The sequence below is a fragment of the Haliaeetus albicilla genome, chromosome 4 (genome assembly GCF_947461875.1).
Source record: "Haliaeetus albicilla chromosome 4, bHalAlb1.1, whole genome shotgun sequence".
NCBI classification, from domain to species: domain Eukaryota; kingdom Metazoa; phylum Chordata; class Aves; order Accipitriformes; family Accipitridae; genus Haliaeetus; species Haliaeetus albicilla.
Window position 1 is genome coordinate 46,971,229 of NC_091486.1, and position 20,273 is coordinate 46,991,501.

General features: G+C 46.4%; 1 protein-coding gene across 7 annotated transcripts in view; it reads left to right on the forward strand.

Annotated features, from left to right (window-relative positions):
- The window catches only part of PAX7 (paired box 7), a 106,553-nt gene that overhangs the window by 61,202 nt on the left and 25,078 nt on the right, over positions 1–20,273 (forward strand). For all 7 annotated transcript variants that reach the window (XM_069782367.1, XM_069782368.1, XM_069782369.1 and 4 more), the window contains 2 exons: positions 3,151–3,316; positions 3,916–4,115. In XM_069782367.1, the coding sequence (XP_069638468.1) occupies positions 3,151–3,316; positions 3,916–4,115 (366 nt within the window). The remainder of the gene's footprint in view (positions 1–3,150; positions 3,317–3,915; positions 4,116–20,273) is intronic.

The window sequence follows — 20,273 nt, forward strand, 5'->3', positions numbered from 1 at the left end:
AATAAACTAAAATGTAAGAAAATGTGGGTTTTATCCTCAGTTTAGAGGTGGTGATCTGATGCATCGGTTGTAAAAGGACCAAAATTTGTTGGACGCAGCAATGTTTCCACTGTCTTAAAATCAGAAAAGCAATAGCTTTCCCGAAGTCACAGAAGGAGCCTGTAGCGTAATTAAGAATTGACTTCTTTCTCTGGTCATAGCCCAGGCATGAAAATTAGCTTTCATTTCTTCCAAGCCCATGCACATTGTAGACTGAAGTATGCAAGACACCCCGAGAATGGCCCCTGCACAGACCTTTCTGGTTGACTCTACCTGTTTGTAAAAGGATCCAGTGTATCCTTTTATCTCCCTTAAAAAAATAAAGTAACTACACACCCTTAACTGGATGTGCAGCAGCAAGATGGGAGGAGTCGTACACATGTGTGTGAATTTTAATTCTGAACAGCAAATGCAAGCATGCATGTTAGTGCATGGACAACAGTAACCTCACGTGGTGTAACATAAGACAGCACGAATCTTTTCAAAGTTGTGTTTTGATCATATGTTAGCCAAGCCCACTGACAAACCACCACAGAGGAGCTGAGTATTTGTGGGGATGTTGTTGGAGAGACGTGTCCTGTACTAGACCATCTCACTCCACATGCTTCTTCTGAACTTCTAATCCCAAGTGGATTTGCCAGCATCTGGCTCTTGGTTATAAAAAAGGAACTTTCCCACCCTTTGCAATGTCAGGAAAGTGTCAGAAATCACTGGAGTGGCTTTTACATTCTTGGAGTTCAATTTCTCTTTCCCTCTCGATTCCTGGATTCATAGCTGCTGGGTTATGTTTTCCCTTCAGGTACTTGAATCTTAAATGGTATTCTCAGCATTGAGATCTTTTTTTTTTTGAGCGGAAGCTCTTCTAACCTGGGACTAGGCCTTTTTCTCTGAAGAGAGAAGGTTTATTTATCTCCTTATGTTCAGGTAACAGAAATATTCAGACTGGTTTTATGTCCTTAACTGTGAAAGTGGAAGCAAATTATATGAGAGGAGGAGCAAAGTTCTGTATCCCTAATTCAAAGCATGAATTACACATACGTGCATGCATGAGAAAAGCACAGGACTGTCCTCTTTGCATGACCAGGGCAAACAAAAGGTTATTTATTCATTTGTTTTGCTCACTGCTCCTAGAAACTGTGCCACAGATTTGACTGTGTAAGAGTTGTAAAGTGCTACAGACCTTAATATTAATCCATTTCTCTCTTCTTAACCCTGTCCTAGATTTTGCTAGCAACTTCTGGTGCCAAAAATGGACACAGAGATTCTGACCTGCATGGACTTTGTTGATCAATGCAGATCGGATGTAAGCTGACCTATTTCTGTCATGCTTTTGTAAGGTTCTAAGGGGTTATGCTACTTCAGCCAGTAGTGCAGTGTAGTAGGAACAGGTCTGTAAAAAGATGCATTTGGTGCCAAGGACCTGGCATCAGCACTGTATACATTTCAAGGGGGTTAATTTAGACCAGCTCTTCCAAAGAAAACTGGACTTTTTTTGTTTTCACTGTACATGGATGTAAATAACAGTGTGAAGGACTGCCCGGTACTAGGTCCTTCCTAGGCATCATCAGCAGGTCACACGCAGCTATCATTAACAGTTTTTAATCAAACTGTTTCCACAGCACACTAGTAGGTGAGTAACAAGTAGAGAGAGCAATAATAGACTGATCCAGAGAACGTCACAGAAATTTGTGTGTGCAGCTCAGTGTATGCTTGTTTTTGCAGCAAGCACCACTGCAATGCATGTGGACTGAGGGCCAACACTCCATTAAGTAAGCAGCTCTCAGTGAAAACATGTTGCCTTGTCATGTTGAGTGAATTATACATACCCACAGGTGCCAATAAAAAGGCAAACTAACAAGTGACCATTTGCAGGGGGACTCAGTTTAAAGGCCAAAGATACCCGCTTTGAGATTTGGATCATGTCTGAAGTGCAAGGTGCATCGGACTAAGGTTCTGCTATACCTAGGGAAGAGAGTTTTGGTTTGGTTCACAAGATGAGGGGACAGTTTGGACTGCAGTGCCTCAAACCGTTGTAACCCCAGCTTCTGATCTGATGTTGAGCAGCTTGGAAGCCTGATGGAGGATTTTTTCCCCCCCGAATGCTTTACACTCTTGATTTTTGCTCCATTTTTTCTTGTTGCTGTGAAATTTAATCATGTTTTCTAGCCCTTTAGGCCTCACAAAGTCCAGCAGCTGCATTCTCATCTGGCTTGAAAGCTTATCCGCATACTTCTGAACCCCAAACAGGGATCGGGCCTGAGAGCCTCTCTGATTAAATGAAGTAAACCAAGCCCAAGAGACAGCTTGAGAAGCCCTTTCCACCATGCAGAAGGGAGATTGCCCATGATAAAACACATCAGGGCAGACAAATGCATTTAGAAAAATCTCCCCTTGAGTCTTACAGGTAAACTAGCACTGTAGGAAACATGAGCCCAGCTTTGCACATGCATTAATACTGGGTTTATTTTAATGCACAGAGATTTAAATTGGCTGCAGTACAATTCTAGTGCACACTGCAATGCCTCTTGCAAGGAGAGCATGTCTTAGCATACAGACAACAGTGATTTGCTGCAGTACAGAGAAGCTAAGAAAACCCTGTATTCCCTCCGGTCTGGTTCTATCTATTTAGCTTGTCTAACATAGAAACCATGATGCTAATCTGTCTATTTATCCCTCCTAACAGTGCAGCCGTGTTGCTATTATGGTACTTAATCCTTCAGCATAATTCACATAGTTGTCAGATAACAAGGCAGAATGGCCAGGTGGTAGCAATGCATCTATTTGGTATGGACTCTTTCGGAATACACAAGCTAAATTATTTCTCTTCATCTCACCCTACTGCTGATAGCACCCTCCCATGCTCTTAGTAGTATATTTAACAATTTTAAATGCATGTATTTTCACCCAGGAGAAAGGGCGGTAGTAGTATTGTCATTTGGGAGAAAGGAAACCGAGAAACGGAGAGGAATACTTACAAAGTCTGTGTCAAGCAGCGACTTGAACCTGGTTTTGGCCAGTGCTGTAATTCAGGATGTGTTTCCATCAGCAACCCAGGTGAGATGGGACAGCAGCTCAGAGTGAGTCACACGTGGTCTTCCCTTTCCCCATCAGGTGTGGTTCAGCAACCGAAGAGCGAGATGGCGCAAACAGGCGGGAGCGAACCAACTTGCAGCTTTCAATCACCTGCTGCCGGGCGGCTTCCCACCAACAGGAATGCCGACTCTCCCCCCGTACCAGCTGCCGGACTCCACCTACCCAACAACCACCATTTCCCAAGGTAAGCACCCGTTTGCCTGTGCTGCTTTTCTTCTCTTGCCCTACATCAACCCATCGTCCCTTCCCTTTCTGGTTCATGACATCCCACTAAGGCTCTCGTAATACATAGGTGGTTTTCTTTCAGTCGGGAAGACCAGGTTTTTCCTCAAGTCAGTGGAAACTCCACAGTTTTCTCCTCTGTCTCATGGTACTTTCTCCTGTGACAATGTGTCTCATGACTGTAGTTCTGCTGAGCTTTGAAATTGTGAGCACATCACTATAGAGTGAGTATCATATAGGCAATCCCTCGTTCTGGATAAAACTCCATACTGGTGTTCAGTGGAAGGAGTACTGCTAATTCCAGTGGCCTTGGCCTTTACAAAAGAATTTACAGCTTCTGCCTGGGGGAAAGTTAAGAGAAATTTCAGATATTTCATCCCAGGTTTGCATATTTTGTACTGTGCATAAACTGTCACATGGTATGCTTGTGTTCACATGGACCACAGAGATGGTGGGACCCAGAAGCTGAGCTCAGGATATCGCCAAACTATTGATCCACACTTTGCACAGTCCCAGCTGTAACACCCCATGACTGTTTACCTCTAAATGCTCTCTCCACAGATGGGGGAAGCACTGTACACAGACCCCAGCCACTGCCGCCATCCACCATGCACCAGGGAGGGCTTGCCGCAGCTGCCGCTGCTGACACCGGCTCTGCCTATGGGGCCCGACACAGCTTCTCCAGCTACTCGGACAGTTTCATGAATGCTGCAGCTCCTGCCAACCACATGAATCCTGTTAGCAATGGCCTCTCTCCACAGGTATGTGACCCACTTCCATTCTCTTTCTTTGGCTGAGAGTATTTGGCTGGTCCAGATCCTCTGAGAGCAGGGCAAGCTTCAGGCTATCACAGTGTATTATGGTTAACAAGGGAGTTATTGTTATTGTCACGAATTCTTAGAGGCAGCCTAGTTAAAGCAATTAGTTAATTTGTGTATCAGCAGTATCTCTATCCTGAGCTCAGCACTGTACTGCCAGAGCATTTCTATCCTGTTAGTTCCCATATTCAGGTTAGCACACTGTAATTGCAAACACCAGAACCCAGAGCATTGGTATTTGTCTTCTCAGCCCTCCAAAAAAATTCCAGTGCAGGTGTGGGCCCTTCAATTGTGGATTTTAGCCTGATAACACTACACTTAAATTTTTTAGGTACTTTTTGCAGCCTCACTTCAGAAGTAGTCCATGATTTGTGAGCAACTGATCTAGAGATTAGCTGAGGCCAGCTTGTCCGAGTCTGGTTGGAACATGAAAGTGCCATGGATCTGAGCTTCCACAAAACACAGGGATGTAGATCTGGGATTTATATTTGAGAAACTAATTGTCATGTAAACAATTCTACTAATGCTTTCCACAAGGTCAGAATAAGAGGCGTATGTAAGCTTTAAGAGAGCAAAGATACATTTCACACGCATCTGTTTGTGTAGAAGAGTAGAGCATGTGTATTTTAAGTTTACCAGGCAACAGCCACGGCCTCCCCATGTAATACACTGTTGATTTTAAAATCCCTGACTGAGCTCAGAATAGAGCACCTGTGACCTGACTCTGGGATCTGTGCTCCAAGACTCAGCGCAGCTGCCTTCCAAAGGGCCCCAGACCAGGCTTGACCAGATTGCTGCCAGTTGTGTGCGTAGCTTTTCAGTGCTGCATGTGACAGAGAAGCAAGCCCCAGGAGTGTAGAGAGGTTAAAGTCTGCATCATCAGTGGGTCTAGAGACAGCAGAGCTTGTGCTATGTGTGTGTTATGGGAGTAGATTTATGTTCTCAGCTGGTGAGCTCCACTGAAGTCAGTGGAGATGCCAGGATGCACACCACCTGAGAATACAGCCTACTCTCTCTGTTGCTATCCTGGGATAAGAATTCTAATTTTCTGTCACCTCATTAGATAGAGCCTTTAACCTTCTCTTTGGTTTACTTGATGTAATCTGTTTTCCAAATGCACATTTGATTTTAAGTGGAACAAGGCACATACGGTATGCTGAGAATTAGCAGCAAGGACTTGCATTCATGTGGTGCCTGCCATCCTGAAGGGGTACCAAATATGTTTTACTTTTGATCTCAGTCACTTGTGAAATATGGAGACATACAAAGTGCACTTATAGCAGTTTTTTCAGAGTGGCACATAACACTAAGACAGGAAGTGCAAAATAATTTGAAACTACAGGGAGAAATTAGGTAGGCATCTGAAATGAAAAGGCTACAACTGTTTAGAGAGGAGTCCAATAAATGGGGACATCAGAGAGATATATAGATTTTAAGGTCCAATACCTTGTGATCTCTCTTGTGTGAAAACAAACATTGTGTGTCAATGGAAAGAGGGAAATTTTGCAGCTTCTCTGAAATGGTATAAAAATCCCACTTCTAGCTTTGAATGGTCATAAGATAGAAAATGTAAAAGCGTGACTGGTGTGAGTCTGAATATTGCCTCAAACAGTGTAATTTGTGGAGGAAATAAGGAGACATCTTTCTGACAAGAGATTTCTAATAGCACTGGGCTTGGGAGATGAGCATATAGTGTGGAATTCAAAAGCAGACTGCAGGTTAGATGGTCCAGGGCACATGATTAATTCAGATTATCACAAGTGCAATTTAGCACCATAGAATAAGTTAAGGATGAGATCCACGTGATAAGATGCACAAGCACTAGACATATACAAGTCCATCATGCAATTTCCATTTCTGTACCTTCATCATCTACTTACTAGTCCCGCTCACTAAATCAGAGGCTCATTGAAATGACCAGACCAATGCTTTTTCTATGCTTATCCCTATCCCAAATTACCCTGCCCTCAGGCTCAGGCTGGGGGAAGATAGAGTCCTGAGCCAATAAGCCCTTTGTATGGGAAAGAGAGGATACATTATCTGGCAGTCTTGAAGAAAAGAGAGCTTTGCACCCCCAAGAAGGGGAGATTCCCATTTTCCTAATGCTTTTAATATGTGAGGGCCAAGATATCAGCATATAAATTCTTCTATTTCTTTTGTGCATAGAAAGGCTAACTCAGGTTATTTTATGACTGCTTTATATTTAGTTATCTTGCTACCTTCCTGCCTTTCTAAGCCCTCTGCTGTTCCTAGTGGAAGGATGCAAGAAATACTCCTAATGGCATGAATGAGAACTCTCAGAAGTGTCCTCTTTTATGCAGCAGGGTGGGTAAAAGTTTTGTGAGGTCTCAATATGGGATGCTCTGTGTAACTTATCTGTGCATAATTCAGCCATTCCACGGCATTACAGGTAAAACCCATTGCACCTCAACATTCTCATCCTCCTGTTCAGCTATTTGTGGTGTCTGGTTGCTCTCTGCAGGGGTAAATATCAACTACAGGGAAGGAGGGAGTTCAGGAGGTAGAAAAAAAATTGGGAACTTAAAATGATGGCAATTTGTCTGAGCTGCAAACAGACAGTTCTCTGGTTTCATCCCTTAGCAGCAGCAGGAGGGAGATTTCTTTGCAGTTTAGACAAGGAGGTGGGGGCCAGCCTGACCGAGAGCTCCCAGCATTTGCTGCCGCTCGGCACACTATCCAGTTACCCCAGGATTGGGTGTCCCCGCCAGAATCCACTAGACAGGCTTGGTGCTGGCAGCTGAAATTCTAGAGGGGAAGCATGGCATTTCCATTCTCACAACAGAAAAAAGGGGATTACGTTTGGCCACTGTGGGCTCAGTCCCCCCATGCACACACGCACTTTAGTCCTCCCCCTCTTGACAGAAAGAGCAGACGCTGCTGAAAGTTTTACCCGGACTTCACATGGGAAATGGCCATGTTTCTTGCTTGTTTTCCAGCCTGTAGCACACAAAGCCTTGTGCCTGACCAGCTCAGCTTCTGGATCCCCAAAGCGTTTCCCATACAGTTTCCACAGTGTAGAGGCCATTCTGCCTCTATTCGAGACCTGAGACTGCCGAAGAGTGGGAGGTCAGCTGGGAATTTTTGTCTTCAGTTACTTCATCCCATGATGATGGTTTTTGTGACGGTTCATACAAGAGCACAGACTTGGTTGTACAAAGGGTAGTCCCACATGATTAAACCACTACCTAGCATGATCTCTCATGTCATACTCCTTCCTAGACCTTAGTGAGAGACCTCAGGGTAACCCGAGCAGTGATTTGTGATGGTTTCATGCTGGGACAGCCTTTGTAAGAGAGAGATTTTGCTCTTGAGTGTTGCCTGTTTGAGAAAGTGAAGTTCACAGGCTGGCCAGCTGCAGCCAGATGAGTCACCTTGCATCTGTCAGGATGCACTGGGTGGCTGCAGCAGTCATGGATTATCAGAAAGTAGCTCAGTACCGGGGAGCCAGAATGTGCAGCGGCAAGGTCCCCATCGCTCCCCAAACGTTGCGTGGGTCAGCAGCAGCTGTCACAGATTCAGCTGGGCTGACTCAGTGGCTCATAACTGCCTCCGGGCTGGCATTAATGTCTGTGCCAAAACTTAGCAAAGATATAGAGACCTGAAGCAAACTTAAATATGAAGAGTGAGTAACCAGTTAGCAATCATAGTGTGTGTGATTTCTGGCCCTGGAGCTTCTGTCTCATCATTTCTCACAAGAGTGGGTTGTAAACCAAGTGTGTGCGTGGGTGGGTGGGATTTCATAAATACATTGTAAATACTTCCAACTCATTTTCGTCCCACAGAGGAATCATTTCCCATTTATTTGAGAATACCTATCAACCTCAACTAGAACAAGGCCAGGCACCAAGACAGCCAGGTCATGCTTTGCATCCATCTCTTTCAAAGTTCAGACCTGTGCTAACTGAGTAGTGCCCCTCACTGTGGCTGGGATAAGGCTTGTGACAAATAGCTCAATATAATGGTAAACTCAGTATTAAGTCCAGTTATGTCCTGATCAGCATCTGGCAGTCGTTCAGAAATGTGTGTGCTGCAGTGTGGGCTGAGGTGGGAGGAAATTAAGTGAATTAAGCAGTACATTACAAGTCAACATAAAGATACTTTCCTAGATTTCCTGGGTGCTTTTCAAACAGCAAAGAAGTAGGGCTATATTGTATTCTGGGCTGCTTTCATCTCTAGCACATCTCTTCTGCTTTCTAAATTGTCTTCATCTTTTTTATGAGGATTTGGTCCACTGCTTCGCCTCCTAAAATTTCTGCTGCCCTTTTAGATCTAGGCCTCTGTCTTAAATGTGTCTGACCATTCACCGTAGCATGTTGGGGTCTTGCAAGGGGTTATTCAAAAGCAAAAGATCATTAGTTTGTTGCAGATGGCCTCTGTGTAGCTGGAGAACTTATTAAGGTATAGTTAAGAGTCAGGTGTTTCCTATACTTTCATAAGATGTTATTTCTGAGACCTTTGAATCTTTTAACAAGTCCACAGGATCACCCAGAGATTAAGACAATTCCAGAAATATGAAGAGCCAAGAGAAACTTGTTCACCATCTCATATTTGTTGCTTTAATTTTCTCAGGGCTTTCGGTGGCTTTTTTGCTCCACGAGCAAATTCATTCCCAATGTAATGGCAGTATCTGAAGGTTGGATTCAGATTTTACAATTTTTGGTTTATCACCATTTCTTGATAGTGTTCCTGGAGGGCCGCTTGAGGCACAGGTCAGGCTCTGCCCAGAAATTTACACTCTAAACTCAGGGACCTTTTTAGTCTGCACAACCATAGCACAGTTTTGTTTTTCCTGACATTGTCCCAGGGCTCCATTCTCTTCCACCATCCAGGATAATGTTTTCCTCAGCCTCACTGGGGTGGGATTAGAGATCATCTGAATCCCTGTCAGGGGCACACTGATCCTGGCACATGAGAAGAGCCAGCTGAGCCCTTTTTTGGGGGGGAAACCTGGCAATTGGGAAGGACATGATGTTAGCTGGTGAGAGGGGAGCAGGCATCGCAGTGTCTGGCTCCAGTGAGACAGCGCTCCTTCCTTCAGTGACATGGATCCCTTCTGTCTGGTTCCTTTTTTTTTTTTTTTTTTTCTTTTTTTCTTTTTCTTTTTTTTTTTTGTCGGAGACACTGTGACTATAATAAGCATTCAAAATGAGTCTTGCTGGGCCAGGAGAAGGGGAGGGGAAGAAAGAGGGGGAGGAGAGGGTGAGATTTGGGGGGGGAGGGGGAAAGGGAGGAGGGGGTTTAAATAGCAAAGAATTAGGAAAAAAAAATCTGATGCAAATCACTAGTAGAGAGAAAATTATGTGCAATTACCCAAGCGATACTGGGCAGCCGTGCCCACCCCAACCAACAAGATCTCATTAACAAGCAGAAAATAAGATTGAAATGGTGTGTAAAAGAGCTGAAAAATGAATTTGAATGCTGCATTTGTCCACAATTACCCCCTCGTTCACACATATTTTATTGCAATTTTTTTATTATTCTTAATCTTTCCATCCCTCAAAGCAGATTGGGAACATCCTGGCATTACAGTTGCTGAGGGAGGAAGCATTAAGGATTCCCCGTTTCCCTGAAAGGAGACCCTTCTCTCACTCGAATTTTAAAGGGTTGGTTTTGGACGGATAAGGATTCATTTCTCCGGCTTATCGTAGTGTAGGAACATGCTCTTCTCATATTCTTTAACCTCTGATGCTCCTGGGTGCCACCCCACACAAGGGTTTTTCTTTAACCTTGCCTCCTGGGTTCCTCTACCTCCTTTTTCTATCACTCCTTCCCCTTTCTCCTACCCTCCTTTTCCACTCCAGTTTTTTTTCCATGTGGTCTCTGCCCTCTTCTCCCCCAAACTGCCTCCTCTGCATTCTTCCTGCAGCCCCATTTCTCTAGAGGACCATGATTCCCTCAAACGAAGTGTCTGCCCTTCAGAAAGTGGCTGCTGTCCCTTTTCTGATTTGCAATTCTTCCTTGCACCCTGTTTCTTTCTCAGTGAGCAGTCTTCAGCTTCCCCATGACCTTGTGGCAGATCGCACGCAGGATTTTTGGAGAAGGAGGTGAACACATGCTAAAATCCATGTCCTTTTTTTGCCAAGGGGATGGAAAAGGGGGAATGGGAGCTCCAGGTTTCTCTCTGGGAGAAACTGGCTTTGCTGAGACTGTTGGCGTTTTCCCTTTTTCGGTGTCAAATGCAGCTCTGTCTCTCTAAACTTTTAACCTATGTGTCCAAGGAAAGCTGGTAGTTTTTCCACTAAAGTTTCTTTCTTTCTTTTTTTTTTATTTAACCAAACAAAGCCCATCTGCTCTTGTCAATTAGACGCCTCTGCTCCCAGCAACGGGAAAAGGGGAGAATGGAACATTTTTCTCATGTGAAAATAGATACGTATTTATTTGCCTGATTCCTAATGACTGCGAGCGAAGGAGTAGGGTGGGAAGGGAGAAATTCATATCTGAGGGGCCAATTCACTTTCTGTCAGTCTTGAGGTTTCATGAGTTTCCTTGATTGATTTGGATGCTCTGGTCCCATTGAAAACTGATTAGAAACAAATAAGGCAGTGTCTTATTACCTTACCTCTAACTCTCATGCTCTGGGTGGCACTGATTGCATTTATTCCTATGTGATTTCCACTCTAGACATTGTTCTCTGTGTGTATTACTGAGATATTAAAGTATTAGAAACACTGAAGGATTTCAGAGCAAACAGTTGATTCCTGAGCCTTGAATTCGATAGGAGCTTTGTCATTACCTTCGGTGGGTCCAGGATCAGCCCCTGTGGCACTGCACTATTTGTAAACTCAAGTATCAGAAGTAGACAAATTGGGGAGAAAGGGGAATAAGGAGAAAATAGGAGAAGAAATACAGGAAAAAACCCTGAGGAGAATGACAAGACCAATGACAGCAGGAAGAAGAAATGCAGGGAGGTGTGAAAGTGTCTGATAAGCCCCCAGACGTCGGAGCAGGGAGCACATATTTAAGACACCCAGGGCTAAGACACGGAAATCTGTACCCATAAATCTTTAAATATGCCTTCCCACCCAGACCCCGCTACCCACTTATGGGGTGGTGGGAGCAAAGCCGAAGCAGGGTGGGTGGAACAGGCATTGCAGGGGCTGTAATTCCTGCTGAAATCCGGACAGGACTGGTGGGGCTTTCAGCTCTGCTGAAACACCTCTCCTCTGGGTCCTGTCTCTTTTCCACACCAGGGAGGGTAAGAGGGACTTGGCTGGGAGACACAGACTTGGAGAATTCTAATGCAGGATTTGCCCTGCTTTATGATTAATAAGGGAACTCGAGACAAGGCAGGCAGGGCAGATAGAGAAAATGAGAGATTAGCAATTAATACAGCATCCAGCCTGGTGACGGGCATTTCTGAGCGACCTCTGGCATTCAGAGGCGAGTGTTTCGCCGCGTGGTTCGAAGAGCTGCAATAACCCAGGGACTGGGGAGCTGGTACTGAGCTGCAAGAGGAATCAAGGGACTGCAGTGGGGAAAGGCAGCCCTGGAATGAGGGATGTGAGATAGAGGGGAAGCTTAAAAGGGAGGAATGCAGTAAAAGGAATAATTAGGATTTAGAGGCAGGGGCATGCACGCGTGCTCTCACACGCCTGTGTGCACAAGGGCATTGGTGTTCTGCGTGCACATTCTGTATGTGCACACCAGTGTGTGTGCCCGTGCATTGTGTGTGCCTGTTAAAACCTAGCTATGGTGTAACAGCTGTGCTCCAGCTGTGCCCTGGCTGTGAAAAGCCATCTATGATAGGAAAAATCTACAGCAATGTACTTTGCAGTGAATCAGGCACTGATCCCAACCTGCCCCCCTCTTTTTTTGCCACAAAGAGGGGTTGTGGAAAGTGTATTAACTTCAGCGGGTATGACAAAACAGCAGAGATACCGTGCTGGGAGAGGAGGTGGGACAGTGTATTGCAGGTATATGTGGGTCCATTGCTTTCCTTGTGAGCCTCAAGCCTGCCCCAGCTCAGGAAACATTATGCTGAAGATGGACGCGGGATTGTGCGTTGCTCACATAGTTCCATGTTAGGGGGATATGCCGTGACCTCCAGCTTTCCCAGAGCTGATGGATGCATTTTGAAAGGGGTCATTATTCAGTACGGTTTATTTTCTGTTTGCTTCACCATCTACGTGTGCTAACAATGCAGGAAGCTTGCATTGCTCCCACCCCAAAGCCAGCCAGCTGCTGGGATCACTGATGGACGGGTTGCAGTGTCTTGGGGCAAAGGTTGCAAGCAGGACATTTGGGGGTGACAGGACAGGGAGGAATCTGGGGGCTGTATCTGGAGCATCCTGGAGGGCTGCTAAGAAGAGCTGTTAGGTCCCAAAGCGTCAGGAGGGGCTTATGGGGGAGACATACTCTAAAGGGATGCTGTACCAGTCTTTCATGTGAGATGGAAGGTAGTTTGGATATTGCATCAGCTTGCAGTGCATTCGTCTTGCCGTCTCTCTTGATGCACTGCATACGGAGGGGGGAGCAGTACAGGGCTGTGCAAAACGTGCTTTAGCAGTTTGGGGTTATAGGGCTGTGCAGGGGCTTCTGTAGTATATGGGGGGCACAGGAAGTGCAGAGGAGGGGAGATATAGCTGTGTGTGCAACAGATAAATTACAGGGGGCTATCAGGTTGCGGGCTGCATGCCACATGGAGGTTTCCACCTTGCACAGTGGTAGACGTGAGGGAAAATGGTTTGGGTGCAGCAAGGCCTCCTGCTGCAAGATGCTGCTTCTTGCTTCCATCAGACAGGCGTGCACGAGATCAATTTACAGCAGGGGCTGAAGATCAGAAATCCTAGCGGGGTCTGGGGTGTGTGAGTAGTAAATTGATCAAAGGTGCAGAGGGTCTTAGCTCGCTGCAGTAAGCTGGAGTCAGCCCTTAAGCCTATCCAGTTTGGAGATGAGGGGGATCTTATTTCAGGGAATAAGTACCTGAAAGGGAATCGTGAGCCACATAGGGGAAAGGGTGAAGAGCTGCTTGCCAAGCAGATATAGGAAAATCACAGGGACTGGCTTAAGAGATTGAAGGGAAAGAGGCAAGGCTGACTCCGAGGGCATTGTTTTGGGGTAGGAATTCACCCATCAAGGCAGTGCAAGAGCTGAAACAGGGATGTCCGAGCGGCCCATGCAGGTGGGAGCTCTCACCACGACTCTAGCTTCAGTGCAAAGCTTAGTCTGGGACCCGCCAATGCATCGGGCCAAGCCTGGGTTGAGGCAGGCCCTGTGGGGAGCTCACCTGTTAGTCTGGGGGAAATGTCTGTGCTGCTGCATGCCCCATACCTCCCTCTGGCTGCCCTTTTGGAGGGACACTGGTGGGGGGATGCTCTCAACAGGGAACAGGGAAAGCAAAGGCTGCTGTTGTCTGTCTTTCCCCTGAAATCCAGAGCGGCAGAGAGAGTCTCTCACAGCCTCCTCTCTCTCTGTGTCTCTCCCAGCTTTTCTTCTCCCTCTCCCTTCCCTTCTTCCTCCCTCTCCTCTCTCCTTCCATTTGATGTGGAGGAGAGCTGTCTGCCACTCGCGCGTCTGTACCGAGAAGGGATCAGAAGTTTCAGCGAGCGCTCGGCGCCTCTCCTTTGATCCATGTCCTGAGGCCTGCTTGACAGCGAAAAAAAGCATGGAGACAAAACGACTCAGTCAAAGTGATTCCTGACAACTGTCTCCATGAGATAAGGAAGCTCTCTGTGTCTTGGGTTCTTTTTTTTTTTTTTTTAATACCGCCTCTCCGTTTCCATAAGAAGCGGAGTCACTTTAAACCAGAAGAGCCAGCCAACAGCCAAGCTGCACAGAGAACAGCCGAGCAGAGAGCGCCTGGCTGAGCTTTATCATGTTTCCTGTCTCCCTTTCCACCCCTCCCTTTTTTAAAAAAAACAAACCTCTTTTTCCCATTTTTCTTTCCCTCCTTTCTACATGCTGCGTTACCCTGCCGCCTTACCCCAGTGCCGCCTCTAATTATGCAGTTGCAGAGAAAGCCCAGCACATTTGCAGGTGGCTGGGACATTATTCAGCTCAATCCCAACCACAGGGAAATGCCTGCCTTCCCCGCAAGGGGCTGGGGGGAGAGAGAAAGCCCCGTACATTATCTGACAATAACCAATCCTTTTAGGGATCGGCAGCAGGCCTCATTAATAGCAAGGCATTATGCACTGCTGGCCACTTAAGTGGTCCTTAGAGCTGTTCCCCTGTTTCTGAGGCCCAGATTTTTTTATTATTATTTTTCTTACCAAGGTCATGTCACACAGGGAAGTGTCCCCCCTTTCCCTTCTCGCCTCCAGGTTGCTTGCAGGAATGAGTTTGCAAGGGCTTAGCGACACTAATCCTCACTGGAGGATGCAGGACTTGGTGTGCGTGTTGGCACATGGGGGACCAGGATACACACCTTGGAATGGGACTGTTCTTGCAGCCGGGCTATCATGGGGGTCCCAAACACACAGGCTCTCTCCAGGACAAACACGATGCAAAAGGGACAGGGAGGTGGCCTCATAGACCGTGATGCTGAGGGCAACCTGGCTTGGACACACGAAACAGGACCACTTAATCCAGATGAGGAGCTGGGGGAAAGTAGACATGGCATGGCTTACTCTGCTCCTGCACTTCCCCATCCTCAGCTTTGTAAAGCTGGAGGGGACTTGGGGTCTGCCTGAGGTGACAAAGCTTGGCTTAGGAGTGGGCCTAGAGAGGGGTAGGTGGCTTAGTGATCCCTGGCAGGATGAAGGACCAGCCCTGAGCTCCAGCTGGCTCAGGTGATGGGGACAGGGATCAGAGTTCATCCCAGCGATGCAGAGCCTCTTTGCCAGGGAGTTCCTCTTCCCCTCTGCTCGCCGTAATTAGGCTATTGTTGTAGCGTCTGCTCCGAAGTCAAACTCCATTAGCATGCAGGATGGGGGGTGGAGGGGAGCGAAGGGGGACGCACGGAGAGAGAGATTCCCTTCCCCCCAGAACTGCGCTGTGCTGCACTGATAAACAGTAAATATCGGGGAACAGGATTTCCACATTATCTGAGCACGGCAGAAAATCAAAATTTCAGTCTAAATCCGAGGAGACGAGGCTCATAAGCTCCTCCAGCTGATACAGACGCCGAGCCCAGCCAGCAAGGCTCAGGAGGCACAAAATAACATTTTTTCGTTCAAAAAAAAAAAAAAAGAAGAGAGAGAGAAGAGAAGAAAAGAAAAGAAAGAAGAAGAATGAACAAGAGGGGAAAAGCAAGAAATATTTGGGGGCTGCCTGCAAGAAGGAGAGAAGAAGAGGTGGTACAAAGCAGAGCATTGTCTGATATTGCAACCCTTTTCTGATGAGGAAATAAATAGCCGGCTGTATTGGGGAGGGGGTTGGACACTGCCCATCCAATGAACTTCCCAATCGGTGGCTCTGGCTCAGCAGAGTGTTGCTTGGGGATCGACCTGTAGGACACTAACAGCTGCTGGAGGATGATGGCAAACCTTTAATTAGTGATTAGAGTGCGCAGCTGAGCACAAATCCAGCCCTGAATTAGGAGCCACATGGGGTCTCCCCGACCCTAAAAGCCAACACCAGATTCAGCAGCTCTGTCAGGAGCGTGGGTCTGCCAGCTCTAATGAAGTTCTGGGCCACGCGTGCTGCTAATAGCACCTCTGTGCCCTGCTCCAGCCCAGCAGACAGGGCAGGAGCCACCCCGAGTGGGCACCAACTCCTGCCATGGGATTCGCATGCTGCAGTGAGAAAGAGTCGATGCCGAAGCTGCCTGGGAACCACTTCTCGAGGGAGCACAGGGCTCCCTAAAAATGAGCAGCAGTGGTGAGAGCAGGTGCGCAATGCAGGAGAGCTGGGCTGGAGGTGTCACTAGTATTGCAGTGCAAAAAAGGGATGTGGTTCTGCCTGCTTCTAAAGGAATTTGCTTCATCTTGGTTCATGGCGTGGTTTCACGGTGCTTTCTGCTCTTCCAGGGAGCAAGGTGGTTTCAGTGCCTGATAGGGTGGGTATTCCTAAGGCATTCAGTTTAGCTACTTGCTGTGTCCCAGACATTTTTGTGTCTTTGGCTGGATCTGTGCTCTGTTTCCTGATCTTCCCTACATAAGAGACTCCATAAAAGCATTGCTTGCTGCAGAATCCTTAGCTCCAGGTTTTTAGCCCAAGGGAATGTGGTTCAGCCACATTTCTGTACAGCATCAGAGGCTTTGAGCTCTCTCTGGGGCTTTTAGTCATTGCTGCTTGGAGCAATGGAGAAGAAAAAGCAGGGACTAGTTGCAAAAAATGTTTTCTTGGTTTCTGTAGCAGCCGCTTCTGTCCTCCTGCTCCCATCACTAGGCCAGAGGCTCATTATAACTCAGAAAGCAAATAAATTCCTCACTCTGAGCAGCTCACTTAGCCTAAGTCTCTGCCCAGCTCCTGTGAATTCCCCTTTCCCTACCTCCTTTCTATGCCCATCTATAAAGTGGCATCTTTCATGCAAAGAATTTCAGGGTCTATGTTCCAGTTCCAGCAGATTTCTAGTATAAACTCTGTCCGTACCATATAGATCCAGGGGACATCAGTGGAACTGAACCCCCAGTATTTAAGTTTCTTGCAGATGAGACTTAAGGCTCTCAGTAACTTCAACGTTGAGCGACTTGCTGCCAAGGGAAGGAGGTGTTTTTATTTCAGATGAGGAGGAAGCAGGTGTAACAGATGCCTGTTGGAAACATGAGAGTCCTTTGTACTGGCAAACTGACTTGCACTTGTTAAAGTATGGGAACTTAGAGGATGCTGCTGCTGGCGTAGGATGTCCCAACCCCTTTGCACTGTTGGCTCAGATCTTGTTCTGTACTGTTCTCTCTTCGGTATTGGGGCAGGTGTAGAGGGCTGGTTTTCCTGAAGTATTTGTCCCTTCCATTCTCACAGGTGTTTACACGCACCCCAGAAGTCATAAAACTGAAAATCAGAAAGTCGGAACTAAGGTGGCATCTTTCTGTTGACATCATCTGGGTCTGAGGTCAAGGCTACCAGAGTGGCCAAGCCTTCTACATTAGCTTAGAATCTGTTCATGCATTTTAAAGAACAAGTGCCCCACATCTCTTTAAAAATTAAGATCTTAATCCTGTACCTTAAGATTGGTATTTCAAAATCCCTTGGCATGCATGCAGAGCTTTCTTCTGCTGTTTAGCAGAGTTAGCATTGCCTTAGGTTTCACTGTTTGAATGGTCATCAGCACAGAGTTTTGGCCTCCATTAACTACAAGAAAGGCTGATTTAACACTGAAATATGTGCTGGACTGCTAATTAGCACGCGCTGATGTATCAAATGTATCTCACCCAACACAAACCTCATCTGAGGATACATAGAAAGTCACGGGGATATTTGACTCTCAATATCTCAGTATCTTTTACTATCCAGCCTCTTTTACCTACAGCACTGAGCCTCAGACAGCTCTTGCTCTTGGCCTGTTGGCCAACACATTGTGTGCTCTGTTTTTTCCCATTGCATCCACATCATTACACCGGCTCTCCAGCTACATTCTCCCAGCCATGCCAGAAGATTGCCAGTCCCCCCATCAACCCCACCAGCTATGGCCTCTTCTTCCTTCCCCCATGGCTCATAACCCAGATCCTGTGTCTCTCCTTGCCTGCTCCCCTTGCTTTATTTCACCTGGGGTCTCAGAGCTGTGGTCCCTGCAAGAGGGTTTCTCAAACCACTCGAGCTGCAGGCTTGTCTGGAGGGCGAGAGGTCAAGCACTAGCAAGTGTTTCTGTTTAGTTCCAGATACCAGCCTGACAGGTGGGTGCCTCTTGATTAATTCCCAGCTCCCCTAAATGCTCCTGTCGTCATGTGCTGTGGTCCCGTTCAAGCACAGGCAAAGTTAGGGGGAAAAAAGGAGAATATTGGAATGCGTTAGGTTCTCTCCATTCAGGCTCTTGCAATGGAACTGTGGCTTGAAACAGTTGCAGATCTTCACCTCCAGCAATCATCGTGCTGAGAGTACTTGCAAGTAAAGATGCGTGCTTAGAAAGTACAGCCAGAAATCTTCAAAGCCCCCAGTTCTCCCAGCTTGGCTGCTATGGTGCGGTTCTGAACCCACCGTGTCTTCTTACTAATCTACAGTGATGCAAGTGTCTAGCTGAGGTTGTTACGGTCCAGGAAAATAAGGATTTGGGATCAAGGGAGCATCCTCATCATCTGAGGTGACTTGAGCCTTTGGAGGTGCGTTCCGACGAGGTTTGTGAGCTCTGCGTGGTGCAAGGTCTGGCTGCTGCTAAGAGCGTCAGTCAGCTCGTGTTGGTTCCTGACCAGTAACAGCTATGGCAGCATGATTTTGATAATCTTGAAGGTAGCATAGTCAGGCTGTGGTGATTGTCCCTTTCAGACAGTCATCATTTAAAGGTAACAAAGAGAGAATATCACCCAAATTCATACCTCTTAACTAACGCGCTGCCATTAGGGGCTCAGTCATCTTACAAGCTCTATATGATGAGTGTAGAGAGGCAGGGATCTTCAGAAAATTAATCAGACCTCTGAAACACTGAATCACTCTCTGTTGACACCACAGACTATGGAGAGACTTCTTTTGTCTTTATTGGAACAAGTCTTTTGCTAGAGTCCAAGTCTAAGGAGTTCTCTTTCCTTCTTTCTCATTCCCTCTTTCACATGCTCTGGTTTATAGTGGTGTCCAGAAATGCTAGAAATCTCACCAGAACATCTCTGCACACATCCACACTGGAGAAATTCCCAAGGTTTACATAGCTGAGTGAATTTCAGAGAGTAGGTAAATCCCATTTACCTAGTTAATGCTCTGCGAGGTCCTGCCAAAGGTTTCAGTGGAAGAGCTCAAGAGAGGGAAGGTGGTTTAATGTTTGTGGCAGCAGAGAATTGGAAGTCACGAGACTCATGTCCCCTGCTGCTAACTTGGTTGCCCAACCCTGGCAAACTACTTACTCCTGTCTGCAGTGGTTTCCCCATCCATGTAACAGGGAGAGTTAGCATGGATCCACCATGCAGGAATGCAGAGAGGCTAAAATCACAAAGGGCTACAAAACACAATGAAGAGCAGCATCCTATAGGTGTTACAACCTCATGAGCAGCAAAGCATGCAGCAGTGCTGAGGTCCTAGGGAAGCAGCCAATGCCTGAGCACTATTTTTTTTTATTTAAAAAAACCCCAACTTATTAAAATTTTGCCCGGCTGCATCTCTTGCTTATTCAAATACTGCCAATTTCCGTGGATCTCGTATCAGCTCCCAGCATCTCCCAGCCTCAGTGTTTGGGTTATATGGGAAGAGAGAGAGAGAGGAAAAAAAACTGCAAGCAAAAGCCGCTATCTGACAGAATCTCTCCTGGGGATCTCAGTTATTAAAAAAAAAAAAAAAAAAATCATTTTTCTCTTAGCTGGTGTTTGTTGAATGTGCAGGAGCCATAGGCAAATTTTTGCTAATTTTGTGCATGCTTTTATCATACTGGTGATTCACTGGCAGCTTTATCCTCTGATAAGTGGATTAGTTGTTGAGCTAAACAAAAAGGTGTTTGACAACCAGGAAGCTCTAAAGAACATATTTGTTTTCCAAATAATGGAGCTGTGTTTGTTGCTCAGTGCAGTGTGGGGTGTTGTTGTGAATTTCATTAGCCGAAAGGAAAGGCCTCAAAGCTTTTCTCCCTTACACAAGGCTGTGGTTCAGTAGGAACGTCTCACTCCTATCAGTGGCAGGTTATTCTTTTTTTATTTGCTTTGGTCTAGTAGTTTGGCCCCGGAGTGATGCTGATTAGGGAGTGGCTAATGAGCTGTGTCGGCGTGAGAGCACGGCATCTTTTGGCGGCGGAGCCAGACACACGCCAGCTTCATTCGGGAGTAAGCATCACAGGTCTGCTAGATGGTTAGCAGAGCCCTGTGGCTCACAATTAGACCCGGACTTGTAGGGCTGAGAGCAAAACTGAGGGCACTGAGAGATAAATTGACCGAGTGGAAGAGAATAGGGCTAAAATAATGAGCTTAACTTTATCTAAGACTTTCATCGTAATATCTGAGCATCTCATCATCCTGGGATGTGTTTCTCCTCACGGTACCACAGGGAAGGTTGTTATCTCCAAGGCCAAGAACGGAGGCACAGAGTTTTTATCCTGCTTAAATGTAAGGTAGGAACCTGAGACTTTGT